The sequence below is a fragment of the Lagopus leucura genome, unplaced genomic scaffold, assembly GCF_019238085.1.
Source record: "Lagopus leucura isolate 7727_CA_CO unplaced genomic scaffold, USGS_WTPT01 Super-Scaffold_100001, whole genome shotgun sequence".
Taxonomy (NCBI): domain Eukaryota; kingdom Metazoa; phylum Chordata; class Aves; order Galliformes; family Phasianidae; genus Lagopus; species Lagopus leucura.
Genome location: NW_024962262.1, coordinates 51,060,297 through 51,087,420, shown reverse-complemented (window position 1 = coordinate 51,087,420; position 27,124 = coordinate 51,060,297). Strand labels below are relative to the sequence as shown.

Below are 27,124 nucleotides of genomic sequence, written 5' to 3'. Positions count from 1 at the left end.
GGATGAATAACACTCAATATTTAGGTAGAAAAAGTGGTGCATAGACTTCCCTGAATGACGGCATGTAAAAATGTTCAGTGCTATCGCTAATAAAACAATACAATATAAATATTTAATGCAACAGACTATGCATTTTGGAATATGCCTTTCTGATCTGTTAAGATTCAAGTACGTGCTTATCTGAAGAGACAGGAAATGCAATGGCAGGCATTGCTATTTTCGCAATGGATTGAATGTAAATTCAGTAATAGAGTTTATAGGATATTGCCTGCCTACGCCGTCAGATACCTCACCACATCCCACTTTTCTGTTGGCACCTCTCAGCTAAACATCTCTGTTGAATTAAATTCACTTACTTCCTTTCAGAAGACTTTACTTCCGAAATGCTTGGAGAGAGAAGCTGCATCTGCTCACTGTGATGAAAGAGAGGATGCACTTCTGTCCATCAGAGATTTGTTCATCAGAAATTCTTATTTCTTCTCACTGAATAGAAAATGAGACTTGCTCAGTAGCGTGGCCAGCAGATGTCTGCCTGGCCTTGTGTGAGGCTGGGTGCATTTGAACTGAAATGTAGACAGTGGAGGGAGGGGAAATTTGAAGGGCTTTTCCTTGTGAGGAGATGTAGATTTACCCATTCTCTGCCAGCCCCTCATCAGAAGAAGGAAATGGACCTGGGCAGTCACTCATCCTAATTCCACTCTACAAAACCTTGCTTTCAGCAGCTGCAACTGTCCTTCAACTGTTTTCAACACCACTGCTTTCCCAACTTCCTCAACAGCTGTTGCTGAGGTTAACAATCACAACTTGTTTTCTCTACTTCAGGAAAAACTGTGGTAGACAGGACTGCCATTGCTTATAATATGTCATATCTCCATGTGTTTGGTGCAGAAAGTTGATTTGCCTCTGGAGCGTGTAACTCTGCACAAGTTCATGTAATACAGCAATTTCCCTTCTTCCTTCCTGTATTTGGAGAGGATCAGTGGCTTTTGTAATATGAATCTACGGAGTATATTACATTGAGGGATCACAGACTCAGGCAACTTTTTAAATAACTCCTTTGATGCTTAGAGAGGGTTTTCTGTCTGTTTTATTTTGTATTCAGCTGAAATGACTTTGGCTGTTTTTAACTGGGAAAATATATCATAAATGGATGTTATGAAGTGTACTTTAATACTGCCTAGAGTTTTTAAAAAGTCTGTCATTAGTAGTGTAATTCATGGTAATTTCGTAGTAGACCCATACCTAATTTTTTAGACACAGTGATTATAAAAGATTGAGACATTCTGTGTAGTAAACTAAAAGTGAAAAAAAAAAACCCACAAAAAACTTCCATTGGGTATTTTTATTTCAGAATATGTCAGTTTTTCTGCTGAAAGTCTTGAAGCAACATGAACTGACCTGCTTTTTTTTTTTTTTTTTTTATTTCACGTGACACTCTGATGTTTCATCTAAAAAATACATTTCTTTAAGAATGCATTTTTCAGAGACATTTCATTCTCCATTTTAAAAAGCTGATACATCAAAACGAAATAACATAATTCAAAACATAACTAAAATATTTGTTCTGAAATGTTCCTTTGACATGAAAAGAATTTGTTAATTTTCTCATGGGAAACATATTCATTTTCCACCAGAATTAGCATATGCCCTTGAAAAATAAGACAATTTAAACTGAACTGTTCGGTATAGAAACTTTCTGCTAAAAGAGAAATGTTTGATCAGCTTTATTCATATATAGAAACTTGAAATAATTGGTCTGATTTTTGGAGCTTCTGAGCATTCATAGATCACTTTGATGTTAATAGCAATTCAGAGGTGTTCTGAATTCTGCAGACCTAGCCAATTGTTTTGGTTCAATTTACTGTTGTATGTGACTGAGTTTAAACATTTGCATATGAAAAACAAACAAACAAAAAAACCCACCCAAAACAAAATTCCAAAGCATAAAATAACCTAACTGAAAGAACGCATGCTTTTTGTCTTCCAACTTTCTGAAACAAAGAAAGAAAGCAAGAGGACCAAACCTCTTTGTGGTTTGGCTGACACAGAGATCACTGCTTTCCCTTGTCTTGAGTGTGTAAGTCAGAAAGGATTACCAACAGAACAATCACCTCAAAATGAAGTATTAATGCTTCATGGTCCAGAAATTGTTCAGAACATATTTTCTGAGCACTCAACCTGAAAGACAATGGAAAAACTTCCTTTTCAGCTTAAAGTGAATGGAGAATATCTTTGTGTTTTAGTAGAACATAAAGGTTTTTCTAGGCTTAGAAGTCTGAGAGCTTTTTTTCTTTTCACATTAATTTTGTGATATTTCATATTTTTGTTTAAACCCCAAACGGGTTCAAACCATTTTGTTTGAATTTTATCTGGATTGGCCATAAAACTGTTCTGAACTAGGACTACTAAAATTTCAAGAACTGTTCCTTCCTGTTTTTCTTCTTCAAAGTACTTAGTTTGAAGTCATGGTTCTAAAGCCAGGTATTAAACAAAAACACAATTTTGAAAAAATAAAAAAAAAAACCCACAACATTTTTGATTGGGTTATTCTAGAGGAAGGAATACAAAGTACAAAACAGTAATATTTTCTGAATGGTTAAAATATGTCTTTCAGATTGTTTCCTTGCATTTCTTTAGGTAAGTCTAATGCAAAAAATATGTTGCTTCTTGATTCAAAGAGAATTTTTTTTTTTTTTTTTTTTTTTTGACAAAAAGATTTTGCTTTCATTTTGCCTTAAACCAGTTACAGCTGTGAAGGGGTGAACAGGCAGTGGTGGGGGGCTGGTTGTGTGTGGAGATGAGAGGTGGCAACAGCAAGAATCCAGAAGCAACTTGGGCAGCAGCAAGAGTGTCAGCAACAGACAGACAGAAGAGCATGATATCCAGGCTGGATGAACGCATGCTGTGAAAGGACTGACCATGCCCAGCATAAGAGAGCAGCAATCCAAGGAAAGGAGAAAATGGAATCCACTGGTGCAGGGGAAGATGAGGAAAGTGTGGGATCAAGGTAGCAGCAAGGCTGAGGGCTAAAGGGAGAAGGAAAGAACTGTGCTGAAGTCAGAAGGCTCAGTTTCCCCTAAAAAGCTTGGTGAAAAGACTCTTTAAATCTGTAGCAGCCCACGAATGATGAAATATTTATGAGTCATTAATATATAATTCATCAATTTATGAACTACCCTTTCCCATATTATTAACATTATCATTTCTTCTTTTTAAGAAGAAACTGTGGACAGCATATTGCTAAGCCTCACATTGTTCAGCCTTCTGATTTTCCTTGGAAGTTTGTTGATATGTGCATGTAGAAGGTAATACACATTTCTGACAGATAATACAATTTTTTTTTTTTGTAAAAGAGATCTTTACAAATGAATTATTACTTACAAAAAGCAGTTAATAGTGCAGTAACAGCTATTGCTTTATCAGAGGTATGCAGTAGTGCACGGTTACTGAGCACCTCACAGATTCCATCACTGTCCCTGGAGCTCCAGTCTCATAAGATGCTCTCAGCTGTATCTCTGCCAGTAGCCTGACTGCTCTTCTCAGTGTGATTTTGCCCCATGGTTTTATGGATTCTGCATTCTGAGCTACCAACACTAATCACACCAAAGATGAATTGCATTTCCCATGTTGCCCAACTTCATTTCATAATTCATGGGTATTGCCTAGAGCATTCCTTTCCTCTAACTCAGACAGCTTACAAGAAATAAGTAAAAAAATGAAAGTCAGGCTGACAGAAGTAATTTGCTTTGCTGTACCATTAGTGTCCCTACACCCACAATAAATTAATGCAACCAAAAGACTCCACATCATTGCTTTTCTGCTCAGCTACTTATATTTCCTACTGGTATAGCAGAAAAGGCTTTCTTGAACTAGGAAAAGAATAAATCAGGACAAGCTGATAACTCAAGATGCCTTAGTATTTGGAAAAATTGAAGCAGTGTTAGAAGTAAATAAATTAATTAATTGAAAACTAAATAAAGTTCCTGGTTAGGATAGAAGAAGTTACTATAAACTTTATTTTAGCAAACAAGAACTCAAGGAACTCTGGATATGAAACTGTTAAAATACAGTACAAAATGCTTCCACTGGCACAAGGAAAGCAATTAAAACCCACCTGCATCTAAACATAAAACAGTATTCTGGTCAAATAATGAGTGCTTCTGGTCTCAAGAGATCAGTTCAGCTGGTAGATTTCTTTTGTGGTAAATTTACACAGTACTGAAAGCCAACATATAACCCTTTGTTATAGTGCAAAATGTTTTCATGGTTCTGTGCAGACCTCGCTCTTGCTCAACTTGAATTGCGCTAGATTTCAGTATAGGAATTAAAACACATTTCTGACACTATGCCTGCCCCTGTTCTCTATGTTTCTTCCTTTGATTATCACATTTTATAGGTAGTATTTTTACTTATGAAAACAGGAGCATTTTTCCAGCTATAAGCATGGTTGCATGCCATAGTCTCTTGTTTTTGTTGAAATTCAAATGCAGGTGCATATCCATACTACAATCCTTTTAAAACTTAACAAGTTAAAACTGGTGAAGTGAAAGAAGAGCTAGGAAAAATGCTGAGCAAAATGTCTGTGATGAATCAAAAAAGGAGTAGAATATCTTTAGAAATAGATGTCTGCCTAATGCTAACATCTAATTCATGTTATTTTTTTGGCACCTACAATCTTCACTGAAGTGTAAGACACCTTTCTAGTCAGTGGAAAGAGCTCTGGAGTATCTCTGGAGGCTATTAGGCAGCTCCTGACCACCTAAATTTAGATGTGTTACATTCACACCGAATCTTTCACTCAGACCAGAGACTGTGCTCCATTTGAGTGGATGTTTTCCTCTCAATATTTAAGTTTCTTACTCATTTAAATTGCTACCCGATGTCTGTTTCAGATGAATTTATTGCAAAGTATTATTGAATAATTTGTTTTGCAGATGTTCTAGAGTTGTGTGTCTGTATCACTCTCTTGTAGGTATAGGCTCCTGGAAGTTATAACCACGCCCTTTCCAGGTCCTACAGATAAAGTTACAACTTGGTTAGCTACAGATGAGACTCATCACCAGGTAGAGTGTCTTTCTTCTCTTGCTACAATGATGTGTGTAATATTACCTGCAATCAGAGCAGCATAACATTGCATTTGAAGCAGTGGGTCAGTTTTAAGAAGAACTGGGGAAAAGGTAAGTAGAATGTTTGTATTGAAGCTGAAAGAGAACAGAGTGTTTGTGGAGATTACAGGACAACGATTTTCTCAGAAAGGATAATATCCTCAGGAGATTACTACCTTAAGTGTGTCTCAGACAGAAAGCCTTTCAGCATTTCCACGCTCAGTGGACCACTCTTTTAAGGAGCAGTCATGACTTCTTCCAGAATAATCAGTTCTATGGTCTTACAGGTATAAGAATGTGGGAAAGTCATGAAAGGGAAGTTCTTTGTGGAGAAGTGCAAGTCATTGGCTATTATGTAGTAAGCACGCATATTTAGAGAAAATAAGAGGAAGCTCAGCAATACACGAAATGCAAGCTACCACAACAGTGCCTGTGCTGCAAGATAAAATCATTTACAGAAATCTTATTTTGAAAAATATGATACGTGACAGGAAATTCAGATTCTGACTTATCTCTTAGCAAGTTACAAAACAAATTACAAATTAGCAAGTTACAAATTGACTGGATGAAACAGAAAATACGTTTCCAATATTTGTGTGATTTACTTAATACAGCTCCATTGCTAGCATATTCAATGCTTCTTCTTGCTGCATGTGATTGTGTGAGCTGGAAGAAAAAATGTTCTCGTCAGGCAGTAGTCTATCTTATTGCATATCCAGTGAAGCTACACAATGAGCTGCTCTCCAGAAGACACAGCAAGATTTTCTTACCTGGTTCTACTATAGCATATGATGAAAAGATGAAGGTGTGCCCGAACAGTGTTTTCCAGAGAGATGTAAATAAAAAAGAAAACTGTTATGAGGATTTTCTTCATCCTATGTATTTAAAACATTTTTTGAGGAGCCTTTGTTTCATACCCTTTTCTTTACCTTACTCAACACTGTTACTCTACTTACACTACAATATCTGAACTTCTTCTGCAAGTGCATTCACTATTGTGACTGCCAGTTGCCAATGAGAGCTACACCTCCACTCCCAGGGGAATAAGAGTGTGCCTTTCAATATTGTTTTATTGTTTTTTTTCTAAATGCATGTATGTAGCTGCAAACTCTGACAGCAACCATGGGCCATCAAACTTCATGAATCACAATTAGAATTTTGAGGCAAAGGGAGTGAGTTTTTTTGTTTTGTTTGCTTTTACCTTCTTACAGACAAATTTATGGAGAAACCAGTGTGTATATGCTGCATAATGATATCACAAAATGATGAGATTGATGGCATGTGTTTTGAACTTTCACCTGGAGTTCATTTTTGGGATGGCTCCTAAGGAGTGTTCTGTTCCCCTCTTACTTTATAGTCATCTTCTCAGGAAAGAAAAATCCAATAGAGCTCCAGAATTGTACTAAAGTTATGTTCTATTTTCAAGATTTGATAATTTCTGTGACACTTCTGTCCAAAAATATCTGACTGAATTTGACCTAAGGGTGCCATATTTGCTGCCTCCTCTATGCAAAAATCCTTTGGTACCAGTTCACCAGTACCTTTTCGTACCTTTTCACCAGTAAGTAATTGATAATTACTCCTGTGGCTGTTGATTACAGACTACTAGAATGTAAAAACAAAATCATCATTAAACACATACTCTGTATCTGCCAGCAATCTACAACGGCATTCATTACTATTCAGGTGTCCATTTTTATTCCCTGTATAGATCAAAAATTGCAGCAATCAATGACCACAAAAAATATATATTTAAACGTCACTGACAGAGGAAGAAGACAGTTCTGTTCCCTATTACAAAACACTACTCACACCTCTGACAGGAAAACCTCAGCATAGCTGTAATTATTGTCTAGATGATTATTATAAGTGACTAAGATGACTGTTGATGACACTTCTAGGAAAGAGAAATTGAATGAAACATATGGAATAGATTAGTATCTCTAATATTGCTGACACCACAGAGATTTTGGCTTTGGACATACCATAAGAGTTAAGAAGATTGGGAAGAATGGTGCTGCAATAAGCTGTTTTATCCACAGCATTCTCCTGCAGAAGCTGGCAGCCAGAGGCTTGGATGGGTACACTCTTGGCTGGGTAAGGAGCTGGCTGGAGGGCCGGGCACAGAGAGTGGTGGTGAATGGAGTTAAATCCAGCTGGCGACCGGTCGTGAGTGGTGTTCCCCAGGGGTCGGTGCTGGGGCCTGTCCTCTTCAATATCTTTATTGATGACCTCGATGAGGGCATCGGTGCACCCTCAGTAAATTCGCAGATGACACCAAATTGGCTGGAAGTGTGGATCTGCCTGGGGGTAGCGAGGCCCTACAGAGGGATCTGGACAGGCTGGAGAGCTGGGCTGGAGCCAATGGGATGAGTTTCAACAAGGCCAAATGCCGGGTCCTGCACTTCGGCCACAACAACCCCAGGCGACGCTACAGGCTTGGGGTGGTGTGGCTGGAGGACTGCGTAGAGGAAATGGACCTGGGGGTATTGATTGATGCTCGGCTGAACATGAGCCGACAGTGTGCCCAGGTGGCCAAGAAGGCCAATGGCATCCTGGCTTGCATCAGAAACAGTGTTGCAAGCAGGAGCAGAGAGGTGATTGTTCCCCTATATTCAGCACTAGTGAGGCCGCACCTGGAGTACTGTGTCCAGTTTTGGGCCCCTCACTGCAAGAAAGATATTGAGGCCCTGGAACGTGTTCAAAGGAGGGCAACAAAGCTGGTGAGGGGTCTGGAACACAGGCCATATGAGGAGAGGCTGAAGGAGCTGGGAATGTTCAGCCTGGAGAAGAGGAGGCTCAGGGGAGACCTTATTGCTCTCTATAACTTCCTGAAGGGAGGTTGTAGTGAGCTGGGGGTCGGCCTCTTCTCTCGTGTCATTAGTGATAGGACCAGGGGGAATGGTTTCAAGCTACGGCAGAGGAGATTCAGGCTGGACATGAGGAAGTATTACTTTTCAGAAAGGGTGGTCAGGCACTGGAATGGACTGCCCAGGGAGGTGGTGGAATCACCGACCCTGGGGGTGTTCAAGGAAAGACTGGATGTTGCGTTGAGGGACATGGTTTAGTAGGAGCTATTGGGAATAGGTGAACGGTTGGACTGGGTGATCTTTTAGGTCTTTTCCAACCTTAGTGATTCTATGATTCTATGATTCTATGATTCTATGATCCAGCACATAAATATAATGTTGGAAAGCTGGATTATTACTTTGACATAAACTCTTGGTCAATATCCTGCAGGGCAATAACCAAAAAAAAAATAGGGTTCATAACAATGAAGTAAATGTGCTTATGAGCACCTTTTAGAGGGAGACAGTAACTAATGTGATCTCTGTATCACAGTTATCATTATGGAAGAAGTAATCAGTACTAATCCCAGATACATCAAACAGATAGCATGCTTTTAATAAAATTCAGACAGAATATCGAATGTAGATGCACATTATGCAATTTTTTTTCCAAACAGAAACAAAATTCAGTGCAAATGGAGATGCAGTCAGAGGTCATACTGAGAATATCAGAAGATAATGGAGACGAGGACATTAAACAACATACATATTTGAAAAAATCTGAAGACCTGTAGGAGATTTATGTGCTTTTTTTTTATTTTATTTTTTATCTTCATGTAAAAGCTAACTTTCTCAGAGTTGGCTGGATTCTCACTGATCCAAGAAAGGCTGATACTGGAGTTTGTCTGATCCAAATGGTTTGAAATGTTTTGAGTTGTGATATTCTGCAACTCTTAAAATGCACTTCAGATCAAAAAGGTAAAGTATACTGCAGTCCTTCTCTAACTACTAATCTTCAGCCCAGTAAAGTACAGCAGGTCAGACAATATGACTGAACAATTGATCTATTTGGGTCAAGAAGGAACTAGAGTTAGTGCTGCATTAGCTTCCAAACAATGTCCAATAGATCAATAACTTTAAGATTGGCTCTTTATACAAATACCACAGTACCTATTCAATATCTGATTAAAGAAATAAGAAGCAATGGAAGAAGCAATCATTTCTGGAAGTTGCAGCAGAAGCTCACAATGGTTCTCTATAGCTTCAAAAAATATCATACATTGTGCAAGTAGATATTAACAAGTTGCATGTGAAAACAATGTCTTAATGTGATATACCTATCCTTTTGCATTTAGCGAAGGGACAAAATGTTAAATAAGGTAAAAAAGACAGTTTTTTTTTAACCTATTGTAATTGTTTAAATAAGTATAGCTCAGAGAAGGTATCGCTTTGAACTGAACAACTACTGTTACTTTATTTTTCCTATCTTAGTGAAGAAATTTTCCCCTCTCTTTCCATGGAGTAGCAAGCCATGCAAGTTCATACATAAAAGTTCATTCATAGGGTAGAAAAGATGAGCCAGGGAAATACTGTCCTGTTAGCCTTATCTATGTGGTGGGGAACATCACGGAACAGATCTTCTTGGAACCTATGCTAAGGCACATGGAAGAGAAGGAGGTGATATGGAGACAACCAGCATGGCTTCACCCAGGGCAAGTCGTGCCTGAATGAACTAGCTGCCTTCGATGTCAGTGTATCTGCATTGGTGGACAAGGAGAAAGCCACTGATGTAATTTATCTGGACTTCGGTAAGGCCTTGGTCACGGTCCACCATAACATCCTTTTCTCCAAACTGGAAAGATATGGATTTGATGGGCGGACTGTTTGTTGAACAAGAAACTGGTTGCAAGACTGTACTCAGAGTGAAGGTCAATGGCTCAGTGTATGGATGGAAATTGTTGAGAAGTGGTGTCCCTCAGGAGTCAGTACTGGGACCAATACCTTTATCAACAACATTGATAGAGGGATCAAGTGCATCCTCAGCAAGTTTACAGATGACAGGAAGCTGTGTGGCGAAGTCTACATGCCTCAGGGATGGGATACCAGCCAGAAACCTAGACAGGTTTGAGAAGTGGGCCCAGGTGCATTTCATATGTTTCAGTAAATTCAAGTGCAAAGTCTTGTACCTGCATCATGGCAACCCCTGCTCTCAATATAAGTGAGGAGATGTAATGTTTGGAGCACAGCCCTGCTGAAAAGAACGTGGGGCTACTGGTGGATGGCAAGCTGGACACAAACCAGCAATGTGCCATCTTGTATCCTGGGCTGCGTCAAAAGAAGTGTGGCCAGCAGATCGAGGGAGGTGACCCTGCCCCTCTGCTCTTTGGTGAGGCCCCACCTGGAGTACAGTATTCAAATATGGAGTCCTCCACACAGGGGAGATGTGGACCTGTTAGAGAATGTCCAGAGGAGGGCCACAGAAATAATCCAAGGGATGGAACACCTCCACTACAAGGACAAACAGAGAGCTGGGGCTGTCCAGCCTGAAGAACAGAAGGCTCTGGGGTGACCTTTCAATATCTAAAGGGGAGCTATGAGAAAAAAGGGAACAGACTCTTAAGCAAGATCTGTTGTGATGAGACAAGAAGCTTCATACTAAAGGAGGGGAGATTTAGATTGGATTCTTCCTGGAACATGCTGCCCAGAAATGTGGGCATCATGTCATTGGAGATGTTCAAGATCAGGCTTGACAGGTCTCTTCACAACCTGGTCTACCTGTAGATATACCTGTTCATTGCAGGGGATTTGGACTAGATGAATTTTAATTGTCTCTTCCAATTCAAACAGTTCTAGGATTCTATTTTGATCTATGCAATCAGGGTAGACTATTTGAACTGCTAGCTGAGACAAAAGAAGGAATATAGACCCTTGATTTTGAAAGGAAGATATATTTCAGTAGATTTCTTCTATAGCAGAGCAATACAAGTTAAAGACTGATTTAATTCTATAGAGGGTTAGGGAGAGACTTAAGAGATCCTCTTTTTCTATCTCATCCCACTCAGTGTGTTTCGAGGGAAATTAATCTTTTTCTGTCTCCTGAGTTGTGTCTTCCCTAATCAGCAGAGGTCACTATCATGACAGAGTCATCCAAGACTCAGAGAAATAATACAAATAAATTTATTGAGAGCTTACTAATAACAACTAATACTCTACTTGGAGCTAAAATCAGCTAATTTGCTAATAACAATTTGTAAGCAATATAGGTAAGAGTACTTTGGTGGAGAAGTTATCTCTATGTTAAAAGTTCTAAGACAATATTAGACAACAGCTGCTACAAAGAATGCAAAATAAAATAATATAAAGAGAAAAGGTTGAAAATGGGGAAGGAGAGACAGATGGACAGACATATAACTACACAGACACAGCAAGGCAAAAATGGTTCACCACTCCTCAATCCAGTGATGTTTTGTTGTTGAGGGATGCTGATCTTCAGTAGTGGTGGGTTGTCTAAGGTGTGATGGTCAGTTGATGGCTATGATAAATACACATGCAGTCTTAATTATAGTCCAGAGCTGTTCAGAGGGCTCTTTGGAGTGACAGCCTCTGGCTTCCCAGCTCTCAGCAGGAACTCTTTTGTTCCTGTCTTCCAGGGCTTGCAAATTTAAATCAGTAAAGGTAAAAGAAAGCAAGGATATGCCAGCTTGTATCTTTCCTTCACAGGATACAGTGGTATCATCTACTAACTTCTTGTACCAAGCTGAAAATATATGCTCCCAGGCCAAGTCTTCAGCCAGAAAACATCTTTGGAACTTCCCATATAAAAGCAAATATCTTCTGGCTCTGTCCAAAGGAATGCTTTTGAATGCAAAACTGTCCACAAAATTGTTACTAGGTGTCTCATGTTGATTTGAGAAAATGTGTTCCATACCAGTGTAACGCAGTTTCCTTTCTGGTAAAATTTCTTCAAGTTCAAAATAATTTTAGTTGAATAAAATATTTCATTCCACCTGAAATATCAACTTTTGTTTTATTGTGGGAAAAACAGAAATTTTGTTTGCAAATTTTTTTTTTTTAACATTCAGTAAATAAGTTTTGGTTCACTTGAATATTCCTTTTTTTGGCAAGATGTTTCTCTCTTCAAGGAAGAATACTGCAAAATACTGCACTCTTTCTCCTTTCCTATTAAAAATGGTAGAATCCATGCCTTTGAACAGCATTACCTAGTGGGAGGTGTCCCTGCCCATAGTAGGGAGTTTGGAATAATCTTAAAGGTCCCTTCCAACTCAAACCATTCTATGATTCTGTGATCTCAAAGAGTCCAAGTTGGAATGGACTGAACAATAAAAGAACTGTTATTGACAGTGTTTGCTGTAAGACCAAGTTAATAACTACAGGATTAAAACAATCAACTTTACTTGGTACCATTACTTTACCTGTCTCAGTGGCGTTTGTTTTGTTTTGTTTTGTTTTGTTTTGTTTTGTTTTGTTTTGTTTTGTGGGGGGGTTATTGAGGGAAGGGGATTTTTTTTTGTTGTTGTTGTTGTTTTGTTTTGTTTTTGTTTTTTTGGTAAGAGAAGGGAAAGGTCACTTTACCTATGAACATTGGTGCTCTTCCCCCGATACATCTTAGACAGATAACTATGGCGATCAGCAGGGAGAAGATGAGTGGTAGATTTGAGGTACTGAACCAAATTTCAGTAACAACTACTGCTATAATGACAACTCCTCTTCCTGGAGTGCAAAAGGAAAAACATTAATCAGCATATTTCTTTCTCTATTGGACAACTGAATATCTTCTCTGTGAGTAGTCAAGGCAGTTTATCTCATCAGATGTGGTCTAGACCTTATTTCAGAAAAAAGGTGGGAAGTTCTACTACTTCAGCTAAAAGTTATTTCAAGAGTCACTTAGAAAACAACTGACATGAACTTACAGATTCCTTTATTGATGACGATATAGAACTGGTACAAGGAAAGAATCAGAACCTATGTTCACTGAGTGGAGTGGAGAAGTACCACGTATTTAGCAAATATATCTGGAATCCAGACTTTCTATGGTGAAATCAGGGCATAGTGAATATTGTGTTGTTCCTTAAAATACATTTTATATACAAATATTTTATATAGTCTTAATTTGTGGTGCTCGAAACCAGCAGTCAGTGCCAGGATTTAAATTTAGATCGAGAACCTCTAGATTAAGATCATTTTACCTGAAAACAGAATAATCCTTTAAAATAAAAACTACTGTGCTTTCAGGAGACCTCAGTTTTGGTCGAAACAAGTAATTCACTTACATACATGTGCCAAAGCATATTTGCACAATCTGGTGATGAATGCTAAAGTATATACAAACTCTCATTCAGCTGGATTACTTCTGTGAATGAATTGGTTACCTTCATAAGATTGCACATTCTGTATTTAAGTAGCGCTACCTAATGAGACACCAGAAAGTGCACTGCATGTAGGGACTTTCCACTTTCTCTCCACTTTACATATGTAGAGGGATCTGGAGAAAATATTTATTTATTCATTTATCTATCTATCTGTCTATCCATTTTGACTTATAGAGCCATGTGCTATATCATGAGTGGCTATTTTTATGCTTTCCACTCCAAGTATTCAGTTCAGCCAAGAGCATATAGCACACAGAGATTTGGAGCTAAACATATTACCATGCATTTATGTTTCTTTTTGAATATTGGTGACTTTGTAGATTTCTTTTTTTTTTAGCTTCTGGAAGCACAACACCCTCTTCTCTTTGCTTTGGAAGAAAGATAATTACAAGAGGGAAAGATGAATAAACAAAGCAACCTTCAGATCTGAGACTTTGCATGAGGACTGGTCATGTTGTCCACTGCTGCCGTCTACAGTGCACGTATCCTGCTTTTAATGAGAAATATTCCTGGTTTTCAAACCAATTTAACTCAGGGCAGGTCTGCTGATTCAACCACACTGTTATCAATGAAGTCATCCTCTCTTTATCCTGAAAACTTCATTTTCATTAGAGACAGTATCCATCTCACCTAATTTTAGCTTCCTCAAATTTAGGCATCTAAAAGCATCTAACCAAATATTAGGTCCAGGGAGCTGGGATACTCCGCCAGGGAGCACTTCATTCCAACCTTAAACAGGTGCCCAAGAGTAAGACGAATAATTGCTTTGGAAATGCCTATCTCTTTCTTATTAGAACCCAGATGGTCAAACTCAGATTAGATGCCTATATCAGCAAAACGTGCATTTATTTTTTATTTTTTATTTATTTTTAATTTTTAATTTTGATTTTTATTTTTCATTTTTTATTTTTATTTTTATTTTTATTTTTATTTTTATTTTATTTTTTTACTTTTTTCTCTCTCTATCCACATGAAAGGAAAAGCTTTGGCCAAAGCTCATCTTGGCCAGATGGGACAGATTTACCTTTGGAAGGTTTTCCAGCACAATTAAAGAAGTCACGGTTTGTGTATAAGCATTTTTCAGGATATCATTATTATGCAGTAATTTTGATCAGAAACAGCTTTGATCAGTATGAAAGGCAGACATCACTGGGCTGCTAAATTTGGGCCAAATCAAAGTCTGCATTTTATTCTTCTCTCTTTCTAGTGGAAAAGTTTGAGGACAAAAGTATCTGACTTACAAATAACAGTAGCCTATTATAAGTTTCACCAAAGTACAATGTATTGATTAGATAAATTGTGCATGGAATCATAGAATCACCAAGGTTGGAAATGACCTCCAAGATCACCCAGTCCAACTACTCATCTACCGCACTAAACTATGTCCCTCAGTACAACATCTAAGGTTTTCTTGAACCCTCCAGGGATGGTGACTCCACCACTACCCTCAGCAGCCCATTCCAGCACCTGACCACTCTTTCTGAGAAGAGCATGTATTGAGTGTGCATGTGTAGTAGGCGACTTATGAAAGAAACACAGCAAAGCAAATGCTCTCTGTTTTGAAAAAGGCATCAATTTCATCTGGATCAAAAATATGGCGTGTATGGTATTCCTAGCATACTGCCTCTATTTCTCAATTCCTACTGTACACATTATCTTGCTGGCATTTGAATGGCCAGTGCTAACTAACTGAATCAATTGGATATATCAGAAGGAACCAGAGGGCATCTTCAAGATAAGTAAATCTAAAGATAAAGATGACATTGAGAAGATAAAAATGCTTCGGTGCCTGATGCAGCATTGGGTGTACTAAGAGTGGTATCACTGCATCTTATCAGAATTTAGTCATGCCAACATATTTCTGTTAATCTCCTCAACATAACCCAGGTCAAAAATTCAGTTTCGAGTACAAATTGCTTATAAAACCTATATCCATGCTTCTGGATCTCCTGACTCCTGGCAGGTGATCACTAACAAACTCCAACCATTGGACAAATAATTAGATAATATGTTTTTGATATTTAGTTCAGGAGATTAATTAGTTTTATAGACACAGAGAATCAGTGGACATCTGTGATTCTACCATGACATTATTCTTATTACCAACCTCAAGGTTTCAAAAAGCTTCTAAAAAACACAGTGATACATATCTAACTATGGTAAATTAGAAAGACCTAAGCTAAAAAGCACAGGTATAATACATAAGCAAATCAAAACTTTAACAAAGTAGGAAAGAAGAGATAGAAATAGAGAGAAAGAAGGAAAGTGTTTGTATTCTATGACATATAACACTATTTTTTATGTGTTCGGTAGCTCACAAAGAGTAGTTTGGATCTAGCAAACTGCCACTTTACATTCATATAGATGGAAAATAATTGCATTTTAAAGCTTATTTTGACTTCTGGATTTCTTTTTTTTAACTGTAGGGAAAATGAGAAATACAGTCATTATGTAAATATTCTATTCTATTCTATTCTATTCTATTCTATTCTATTCTATTCTATTCTATTCTATTCTATTCTATTCCATTCCATTCCATTCCATTCCATTCCATTCCATTCCATTCTGTAAATATTCTAGACCATGCTAGCCAACTGATAGTTCTTTTATCCTTGATTTTGTTCAGGAGTCCACTGTATGGGGAAATCTTTTTCTACATTTTAAGATATGTGGCTGATTGCAACAGGATGCTGAAATTGTACATGGGTACTGGACCAGTAGATTAAAAAAATATCTTGCAAAGGCCAATTAGATACAAGGACAACTCAGTTTTGGGTCCCTCTCTACAAGAAAGGCATCAAGGATCTGGAGCATATCCACAGAAGGGCAGCAATGCCGGTGAGAGGCCTGGAGCACAAGTCTTATGAGAAGCAGCTGAGGGAACTGGGATTGTTCAGTATGGAGAAGAGGAGGCTCAAGGGAGACCTTATTGCTCTCAATAATGACCTGAAAGGAGGTAGTGGTGCAGTGGGGGTTGGCCTCTTCTCCCACCTAACTAGAGATAGGATGAGAGAGAATATCCTCAAGTTGAGCCAGGGAAGATTTAGATTGCATGTTATGAAAAATTTCTTCTCTGAAAAAATGGTGAGGCATTTGAACGGGATACCCAGGTATATGGTGGAGTCAACATCCCTGGAAGTGATCAAGAAAAGTTTAGATGTTGTACTGAGGAATATGGTTTAGTGGACTACTGGTGGTAGACGGGCATTTGGTCTAGATGATCTTGGAGATCTTTTCCAACCTTGGTGATTCTATGATTCTGTTTAATGTGGTCCTCTATGCATAAGTTGCAAGGCACAGGGACAATCTGACTTTGCTGATCACCTGTTACTGCCACTATTAGAGCCAAAGTAGGCCACTGGACTATGTCAGCCTTTGGACTGATTTGTTACAATCATTATTTATAGAGCAGCTGGAGAAACTGCTGAGGTATGTATTTACCAAGTAATGTTTTCACTATTGATGTTGAAACCGACTGTATGAACTTTGTGTTCAGAAAAACAGGAATTTGTGCTATTCAGCTAACATCTAAACCCCATAATATTCAGATAATGACAAGGAACTTTGAAAACATTTCATGAACTCACCCAGTTAATCTTCACTGTGTTAATGTGAGGAAATTTTATCAAACCTGGGCTTCCAGTGATAGTATGAACAGGGATTTATCCACATACATAATTTCAGTAGCTTCTTGAACCAGAGGATGTTCTTTATGGAACAAAATATTTCATTTAAAATATACTGCATGGAAAAGCTTTATCCCTAATCCATTCTGGACATGTAATAAAAATAAATAGTGATGCATATACAATGGACTGTTCCAACATCTGGGAACAATAGAAAGAAGTGGATACAAGCAAGATTTTGCTCACTTTCAACAGACTGAGGAGAATTTACAGTAACATATATTCATTATATTGTGAATGAAGTCAGCTTTGATGCATTGTAAAGCTGTCCTACTTGACTGAAGAGTCTGTGAAGTATGAGGTATTCAGAGCTATATAAAGACTGTAAATTATCCTTACATTTCTCAATTTATTTCTTTATGAAAACCAATAAAGAATAAAATAACTGAACACCTGTTCCATATGAAGAATATATATTCTGGATTCCTTTAGATAGTAAACTGTATGTTAAAGGGAAAGGTGCTTCTATTCTTGGTGGACAGTTGATCTTGATAATTTGGAATTAAGATGCTTTTCTTAAATTGAAATTAACCTACTTGGGGATATTACGTTGTTCATCTCCTGCTGAATACCTCATATTAAATGTGTGAAGAATCACTTTACCAACATTGGGAACTGGGGCACTGTGCCCTACGTGTGCTCTGGGGATCTCCTGGGCATGGAAGGGCCAAAGACACCACACTAAGAGTGGTGTGTCAATTCGTTTTCAGCTCTATTGCCACAGTTTAGTCTTAATGATACAGGAAGGTCTGAGGTAGAGACAGTTCTCTTCAGAAGCTGAAGTTAGGAAAATTATGGTGATTATCATGCCTTATTTTTTGATAATGCAGTTTATCTCCTTAAATTCAGCTTTTGTAGGGCACCTTACCATTGGGGTGATATTTTGAAATTACTGAGAGCTCTTTCTTCTCACTAAAAATACCTTTTTTGTTTATTTGATTGTTTTTGTATACACTTTTTTTTTTTTTTTTCATGTGAATATGTTTAAACACTAGATGTCAGTCAGTCACCTCACAAAAGCAAATTCTCAAGCCACAGCGTGTTTATCTGTGGCAACAAGAACATTTGCAGGGAGTATTAACTACAATCAGACATCCAATAATAATTGCAGAATGGCCAAATGCAGTCACAGCAATTATCCCACAGGGCTGTTTAGCAGCCACAACCACTGAGATCCCAGACACAGGGAGCATGGAGAAAATGTTTGCACGCACAGAACTGAGTACTCATACTGTCTTCGTGAAATCCTCACTGATCTGTCGTCTAAAACTACAGATGACAAACAAATTACCAGAGTAAATCACCCATTTTACTTCAGCTTCTGGAGCATTTGCAAAACTTAAGGTTCAAAAGAAGGGGCACTTATCAGCTACACTGGAGAACCAAGAAGCATTCTTCTCTTCTGCATTTCCTGCTAGCTAACTTAAGACACTGGCAAGACATCACACAACTGCATTTCAAAAAGTTATGGGCCCCTCTTGTTCTGACCTTTGGAGGTTGCTCGCCAACAGAACTGCACTGGCATACAAAAGCTTATGTCTACAGTCAAGCTACATCAGTTATGGATTTGGTAACTGAGGACTGCTTAAGCAAAATGCAAAGCAATGCTTGCACTGACAGTAGAGATCTTTTGCCAGATCTCAAGAAGAGAAGCAGTGCATTTAGCTGGCAGCGACACATGTGTCGCTGGACTTTGTAAGTCACATCTCTTGGACAGCTCAGTGCTGAGGGTCTTCAGTTTCCTGGCTCTGGCTCTTAGTGCTTTGGTACCGCCAGAGATACAAAGAAATTCAATCTGTCCCCAGGGAATAATGATATACAAAAGAACCTGTTGGTTTAAGCACTTTGGTATGCCTAGAGATATACCACCACTGGACCTGAACTGCTATGTTCTCTACTGATCTCTCAGAAAGAATTTGTGCAGTGGAATTCTGTTGCCTCTCTGCCAGGTGACTCAGGCACCTAGTTTTCCTTTCAGACTGTATCATGGACCTGATTCAAATGCTCACTGTTCCAGTAGATGTTGGGGCACATGCATCCTCTGAGGCATCTAATCAGTGTCTTAAGCTTGACTTTATATAACAGAGTGTTTTGTTATTCTCTGTATCTGCCTTTTAATTCAGTAATTTCTGTAGGCCTCCAAAAATTGCTTATGCATTCTTGAAACACATTCAGACTGCTTTTATGTCATGGAATATAATATGTATGTATGATTTTGAACACTCAGCTACTCTTAAGACAGTGCCACCTGTGTATGTGAATACTGAATGGAAACCTACTGCAGAGTGCACAAAAAAACCATATTCTACAGTTCTGATCTCTACACTTTTATATATATATTTCAAATTACAGCATTTCAGTTGTAGGACAGAGGAGAAATGTTACATACTGACTGCAAAGCAGCCAATTTTTTCAGCCTATCTGCAAGGTTGCAGAATCCTGGGGTTATGATTCTTTAAACTGTGCTATGCTATGTCTCCACTTGTCAGTTCATGGAAAGAAAAACCTCCTAGAACATCAGAGCTGGCAGGTAACAGCTTTCAAGCTAAATAACAGAGTTGGATTTTTCACTGCTCTGTACTTTGTGAGACAGCATACATCCATGTGCAGGCCTTCTCTGTGAAAACAATTGTATTTCCACCCATTCTGCACTCATCTTGCCTGAGCATAGTTCACTGCAGAAGGTGAGGGAACTGGAAAGTCAGTCCTTTTGATCTCCAGATGATCACTGCATTTGGGTCTTTTTAATATTATTTAGTTTGTTTGATCTCACATCAGGACTTCAGTAATTTTTTTACTGATAATGGGAAGAAACAGCAATGAATTAGTTCCTCATCTTTGAACCTGTCTCTCTGCTGTGATCACTTGTCCATCCTCTCTTCTTCCCTTTACTTCAGGATAGTTTTGCACCTGAACATCATCATTAAGGCTGTAATACCTCCTTAAACCAGTAAAAGCAAGACATATTTGTATGCCAAGCCTTTTTACCAGGACATAGGCTGCACTGTGTAGGACAATACCTGAAATACCTGAAACAGTAACTGTACCTGAATTCAACCCGTTTAAGTGAGGTGTCTGCTAAAAAAAAACAGAACCCTTTTACAGCCCATGTAGAATGGCAGATATCTTGCACAGATGGCTCATTCTACCTGAGGATGTCTGTTTCCTTCTACTTTTTTCCTTTGGTTGTAGAGGGATCATCTTACCACTATGCTCTAGTTCAGTGTTTAAAGTGAAATAAAGAAAAGACATTAATGATATCAAAGATGTGAAATGTAGTTAAAAAGAGGAAAGTAGTGTAATGGTGAATGAAAAAATGGTTCTAAGATATAATGTTTCCTCAGACCTGTCATCAGAAGATAGCCCATCTTGGACATACATATCGGGTATTTTGAAACTTCTGTCATTTTTATAATTCTTCCTTCAAGAAGATGCAAAACTGATTCAAGATTCAACCATTATTGAAAATGTTCTCCAAACTGCTTGAAATATCCATTCCTAATTCCATCTACAGTCAGCTCAGAAAAGTGGGATTGGTTTTGGATTAATCTGCTTGAAACCTAAGATTGACCTGGTGTCATGACTATTGTCTTTGCCTTGCTTACAAACTGAGCTCAGAACATGAAGCATGTGATACTAAGTTGATTTGATCTGTAATGTATAGCCAGAAGAAAAACTACTGTTCCAAATTATCATGTAGGTCTTTTGTTGCAAACTTACTGGATGAAGTTGAATTTGGTGTTTTAAGGCTAAAGTAAAACAAATGAGCAACAAACAAAACGAAGAACTCTATGTTCTTCACCTATGAAAATTCCTTGATGGCTCTAAAATTTGAATGAGCAGATCTGACAAATTCTGCTTTGTCCCTTGATGACACCTTCCTTAATGGCTGTGAAAATAGAATACTTATAATTTTTTTTACCATTGGTCAAACTCTGAAGCTGGCTAACAGAATTAAAAGGAAAAGACAGGTGACCAACAGACATAGCTTCATATTACATGCAGAGCATGATCAGCCAAACCCTGTTTTCCTAGTAAATCGTGCTCAAAATTCTTGAAGGCACACTACTATTTTGAATAATCAAACTGTCAAATTATAAAAATACAAGAACTCATAGACTCAAAATACTGAAGTTCTTTTCTCTGCAAAATAAGATCTTCTCTTAAGTGAAACTGAGTAAAAGGGTTGTTTGAAAAACAGTTGTTCTGTAGTGCTATAGGATGAAACTGTCAATGAAACCAAGTGAGATAACAGCAAGCTCTTTGGAAATAATATGGGTTATTAAATATCTGATTTCAAAAGCGTACAACCCTTTTTTTTTTTTTTTTTTTGTGGTTACACACGTGCTAAAGATGTGTTCAGCTCTTTCAGTCATTGAAAAATAATATTTACACTTGTGGTGAATGGAAGTCAAGTTATTGTGTAAACTTCATGTAGGCACAGTAATCTTACTCCCATTGAAATTAATACCAAAATACCAAAATTCTGACTACATGGATTTTTAATTCTGTTGAAACAGTGGGAAATATGTGAAATTACTGCACAAATTCTGACTGCTCACCACAGCAAGGCAGAGTCTGATTTCGCAGTTCATCATCATTTGTAGAAAGAAGGAGAGGTAAACAACACCAGAGCGTCAGCTCGAGATGAAGATATATTTTCCTTGGCTTAAAGAACCAGTATAAAAGTGCAAGCAATACATATTTCAAAACAAATTTGAAGACCCTGAAAGAAATCCTTTTTTGATGTTGTAAGCATCAATAGGAGTGAAGATTAAAACAAAATATATTTTTTGTTTATCTGTTTGGTTGGTTGGGGTTTTGCTTTGTTTAACCTTTGTTCCGTATTTTTGTCAAAGCTACATGATACTTGATGTAAAGATGCAACTTGATATGTTGAATCATATCACAAACATCCTGTCGAGACAGACTGATGGTTTATCTATTTTTTTCCTGTGTATTGTGTGGGTGTACTTTTTATCTATTTCTTGATTGATTTTAAGAATGTTTGGAATAAATAGGAAAGGCACTGTAAACATTCAGTGTGTTTCAGTGTCTGTACATGAAATTCTAGTTCTACCATCAAAAAAGAACATAATACATCTAGAAAAAGAAAATCAACAGTGACAGAAGGCATGATGGCTTGCATTTGAGAAGGAATGAGGTCGACTAGGGTCCTTCAGGCTGGAACAGAAATAGCTAGGAGAAATGATGATAGTAGGTTATAAACGTAACAAATCAGATAGACCTCTTCCAACAAAACTGCTGAAATGCAAAATCTTTGCCAAAATGTATTATGGATGCTGCAGTCAATATGACTGCAAAAGGTGACTTAAAAACCTCACACAACATTTGTGGGTTCATCAAGGCCTACTGAGCACACTTCTCTAACTTAGGAAGACCCTGAGCTACAGACAGCCAGATGAGGGAAGGTTACCTTCTGTGTTTGCCCACTTGCTGGTGGTCTTGATGGTGCAGTGTGCCCTCCTCACCTGCTCTGGGATGTCATCCTTGGCATGGAGTCTTCCAGGCTGGACTCCTGATTACTGAGAGTCTGCCTCTCTGTGTGGAGAGGAGCAGGCTTTGGGGAAGACCATGCCATGCCCTCCTTCCCTCCCCTGGAGGGAATACAGAGGAGATTTTGAGCTGAGCTCTCATATCTTATTTCTTGTGCACCTTTTGGTAGTGGGAAAAAAATAAGTCTTCAAAGTATAGATTAGCTGATCACCATTGATAAGGGCATGAGGAGATATAGTCCTTATCTTTTTTCCTGGAACTTGTTTACTAAAGGCCTCTAGAAATTTTCTAAAAATGGTGAACAAGCTCACAATATATAAGCAGATACAGTAACAATAAGCTATTGAATATGAGCCCTAAGACCTTGGTCAGGTGCTTATGACTGCTGGGGCTGGGCTATTAATGTGGGTTGAAGGTGTAATCACACTCCAGCTACAGAAGCTCACAACTCCACATGAATACACATGCCATGCAAATGTGTTTCATCTATAACTGATGGGTGTATTTCATATTTTGGCTCATTTCTCCACCTCCTTCCCTCCTTACCTCCCCACTGCAAAGAAATATATTTACTTAAATGTGCTGCCTGAACATGGACATGGAGATTATCCATTTTAGTCAAAGAAAAAAATTGAACTTCCTCAGTTTAACTTGCTGTACTATCTCTGCTTTGTTGTTTGATGAGGGAGATAATAAAACTGAAGATAACAGAATAAGGAAAAAGTGGTCTATCTTGATCTATTTTTTTTTTTCCTTGTTAGTACTCTGTTTTAGGTGCCACTATATTTTTTTTATCCTGCTTAATCTGAATATGCTTCTAGGTTTTCTTATCATTTGTTCAGTTTGTCACCCTCAGTTCAGAATGCATTCTTTCCTAATATAAATTTCAGTGCGGAGCTAAAAAGAGTGCAAGTTTGACTAATGCTTAATTTGCTTCCCGTGACAAGAGAGATGACATGAGTGGGCTGCAGCCTGGGTTGGCTCTGCTGGCACAGCTGTGAGCCTGCAGCCTTTTTTCTACCAAGAGGTGGGTTTGTCCCTCAGCAAAGGTGAGAGGAAAAACTCTCATTTCACAAATTCATGGTTGATAAAGGGTAGGTGGGGAAAAAGTCTGAAAACTTTTATATTACATGTATGAAATCAAGGCACCAATTTGCAGCAGGGAATAATGAGCGCTCTTATAGTGCTGTTGTACATTCAAGCAGAAGAGCTGTGAATCCATGTTACATGGCACACAGCACTCAGGCTGACCCTCTCTTAGCTGAGAGTAATGCTGTCCTGGTTTGGTTCTTTTCTCAAGTAAGTGAGCTAAGGAGTCTTCTGCCCTAAGAGCTGTGGAATTAAAATTACATAAATGAGTTTGTACGGGAGTACGGGGGGCCAGTATGAAGTGGGAGCAGTGAAGTTGGGAATCTTGTGGTTATTATTCCTTAATCATTTAAAAATAGAAATTTCTCCCTGTAGAAGCCAACCAGTATAAACTAATGGAGGGGAAAGAGGAAAAAAAAAAAAGCACAGAATGTAACTGGCTTTGAAATATCAGTGTAGAATAAAAACTACTTTGCTTACATTCTGTCATACCCAAACACTTTGTTAAAGAAGAATATTTTCAGGAAAACCAGATACAGTTTTTCTGCATGACCTTTCATATCAGTAACACATTTAAAATTGAAATAAGGAGAAAAGGACATTTTGACGAGATGTTTGTTTAACAAATGCAGAGTCCTCCTTTCCAACTCAAAAGTATTACCATCTTTCCATGAGCCTTCCCAGCCTTTACTTGCTTCTTCCAAACTGTTTTATGGAGAACACTACAAAAAAAAAAAAAAGATCCTAAATACATGTTCTTCCCCTTTAGATCTAATTTGATAAGCGCTACTACCCTTCATTCCCCAGATACCTGCTGGTCATGGCCATCACAAAGTTAATACTGTTACCAGAAATGAGCTTAGCTTAACTGAAAACATGTGTTTGCCTGTACGATTGCATTTTAGAAAACATACTTTCATACATTCGCCATCCTCAACTTTTCTATGGTTTGTTTGTTTGAAAACAACATTTGAAATTCAATTACATTTGCTACAATTCTGAGAAGGGCCCCTGTTTCCTTTTAAAAACAACTCACAGGAGAAAAGAAAATAGGAACTATCAAGAAAAAGATCAGACTCTTGTTGGTGCAAAAGACAGTCTCACTGACTGGCTTTCCTCCCTTCTTCATTTAAACACATTAAACAGATTTTTTTTTCCTATTTAAATGCATTGTCTGTTTCCAATTAGTTACCAATTAGTTTTATACTGTAAGATCATCTCAGCAGTCAGTAATGACTGCAGCTAGATTGTAAGGAAGAAGGCACCCTGGATGAAATTTCCCCCGAAAGCAGTATTAACTGTAGATCGATTGGCAATAGAACTGGAGTTGGCACCAGGGTTTTGGATTCTAACACCTTGAGATATTGTCTGAAGATCAGCTTAGGAGATGGAATGTACCTCATTAAGTTGAGCAAAGACATTTTTGCCAGTAGGTTGGTAGACATTATAAGCAGGGCTTTATGCTAGGAAGGAGGGAAAGGGAAACGATAACCAGCAGCTCTGTCAAGGAGTGACACATAGGGCTCCTGAGAAAGGGATGTGGAGTGATGTAGTAGGGAGGGTCCACTTCCAACACTTGCAGATTAGCAAAGCAATGCCTACAAGACAGCAGTACAAAGAAATACCCAAAACTCTTTCTAGGAACAGAAAACTTGACCCTTTAAACACCTACACATGTTGTATGGGTAAAAATCAGATGTGTTAGAGATATGCATACTTCTGCACTGCTGTGATCTTATTGAGCTGTGGTAGGATGCCTTCTTTGGCTGGAGTGTTGCAGTAGAAGGAAACAGGCTGTTTGGGAAGGATAAACTAAGTGGATAATGAGGGAATGACACTCTCTATGTTGATTATTGACTGGAGTGTGTGGAACAGCCCCTGGGGATGGATAAGGAACTGATGGAGATCTTATGGTATAGGATTAAATGGAAGACAGGTCTAGATGACATTAAGTGGGAGTCTGCTACAAGTCACTTGATCAAGGAAACAAAACAGATGAGATCCTTTACACATAGTTAGGAGCAGCCTCAAGTTCACAAACTCTGGTCCTTACAGGCAACTTAGACTACTCCAACATCTGCCAGAGGGACAACACAGCAGGGCATAAGTAATCCAGGAAGTTCCTTGAATGTGTTGATGATAAATTCCATTTCAAAGTGATAGAGAAGATAGCAAGGAGAGGTTTATCGGGAACATAAACATCAAAGACATCTTTGGATGTAGTGACCATGAAATGGTGGAGTCCAAGATCCTTAGGGCAGCAAAGAGGGCACACAGCAAGCTCACGGCCTTGGACTTCAAGAGAGAAGACTTCAGGCTTTTCAAGGGTTTGCTTGGTAGAGTTCCATGGCATAAAACCCTGGAGGGAAGATGGGCCCAAGAATGCTAGCTAATATTCAAGGATAACTTTCCCCATACTCAAGTACGATGCATCCCAGCAAAGAGAAAAGGAAGCAAAAACACCATCAAGCCTGTATGAATGAATTAGGAGCTCCTAGTCAAGATTAAACACAGAAGCCTAGAAATAATGGAAGCAATGACAACTAACCTAGGAAGAATACAGATACAAAAGCAAGTGTAGAGTCTTGCATCTGGGGAGGAATAATTCCATGCACCAGTACAGGTTGGGGGATGAGCTGCTGGAGGGGAGCTCTGCGGAAAGGGACCTGGGTGTCCTGGTGGATGACAGGTTGGCCATGAGCCAGCAGTGTGCCCTTGTGGCCAAAAAGGCCAATGGCATCCTGGGGTGCATTAAAAAGAGCGTGTCCAGCAGGTCAAAGGAGGTGATCCTCCCCCTCTACTCTGCCCTGGTAAGACCTCATCTGGAGTACTGCGTCCAGTTCTGGGCTCCCCAGTACAAAAAAGACAGGGATCTCTTGGAAAGAGTCCAGCGGAGGGCCACGAAGATGGTGAAGGGCCTGGAGCATCTCTCCTATGAAGAAAGGCTGAGTGATCTGGGTCTGTTCAGTCTTGAGAAAAGGAGACTGAGAGGGGACCTGATCCAGGTCTATAAATATCTAAGGTGTGGGGGGCAGAATGGCGAGGCCGGACTCTTTTCAGTGGTGAGTGGAGACAGGACAAGGGGAAACGGCCGGAAACTGCAGCACAGGAAGTTCCGCACAAATGTGCGCAAGAACTTCTTTACAGTGAGGTGACGGAGCACTGGAACAGGCTGCCCAGGGAGGTGGTGGAGTCTCCTTCTCTGGAGATGTTCAAGACCTGCCTGGATGCCTACCTGTGCGACCTACGGTAGGGAACCTGCTTTGGCAGGGGGGTTGGACACGATGATCTCTGGAGGTCCCTTGCAACCCCTACAGTTCTGTGATTCTGTGATTCTGTGATTCTGTGATTCTGTGATTCTGTGATACATTCTCTGAGCAAGTAAGAATCAAATACAGAGAGCTAACTTGTCCAAATAGAATTGAATTTGAATTGAAAATTGAATAGAATAGAATTTGGGTAGTGAATTTTTATCACATTTTTCTTATAAAAATCTCAACTTTGCTTTCGTGTACTAAACAAACAAGCAAATTGCTAGGTTAATATTA

General features: G+C 38.7%; 1 protein-coding gene across 1 annotated transcript in view; it reads left to right on the top strand.

Annotated features, from left to right (window-relative positions):
- The window catches only part of LOC122177412 (interleukin-5 receptor subunit alpha-like), a 46,230-nt gene that overhangs the window by 9,665 nt on the left and 9,441 nt on the right, over positions 1-27,124 (top strand). The window contains exons 8-11 of the mRNA XM_042866789.1: positions 3,218-3,305; positions 4,973-5,063; positions 8,572-8,684; positions 9,791-10,016. Of these exons, the coding sequence (XP_042722723.1) occupies positions 3,218-3,305; positions 4,973-5,063; positions 8,572-8,684; positions 9,791-10,016 (518 nt within the window). The remainder of the gene's footprint in view (positions 1-3,217; positions 3,306-4,972; positions 5,064-8,571; positions 8,685-9,790; positions 10,017-27,124) is intronic.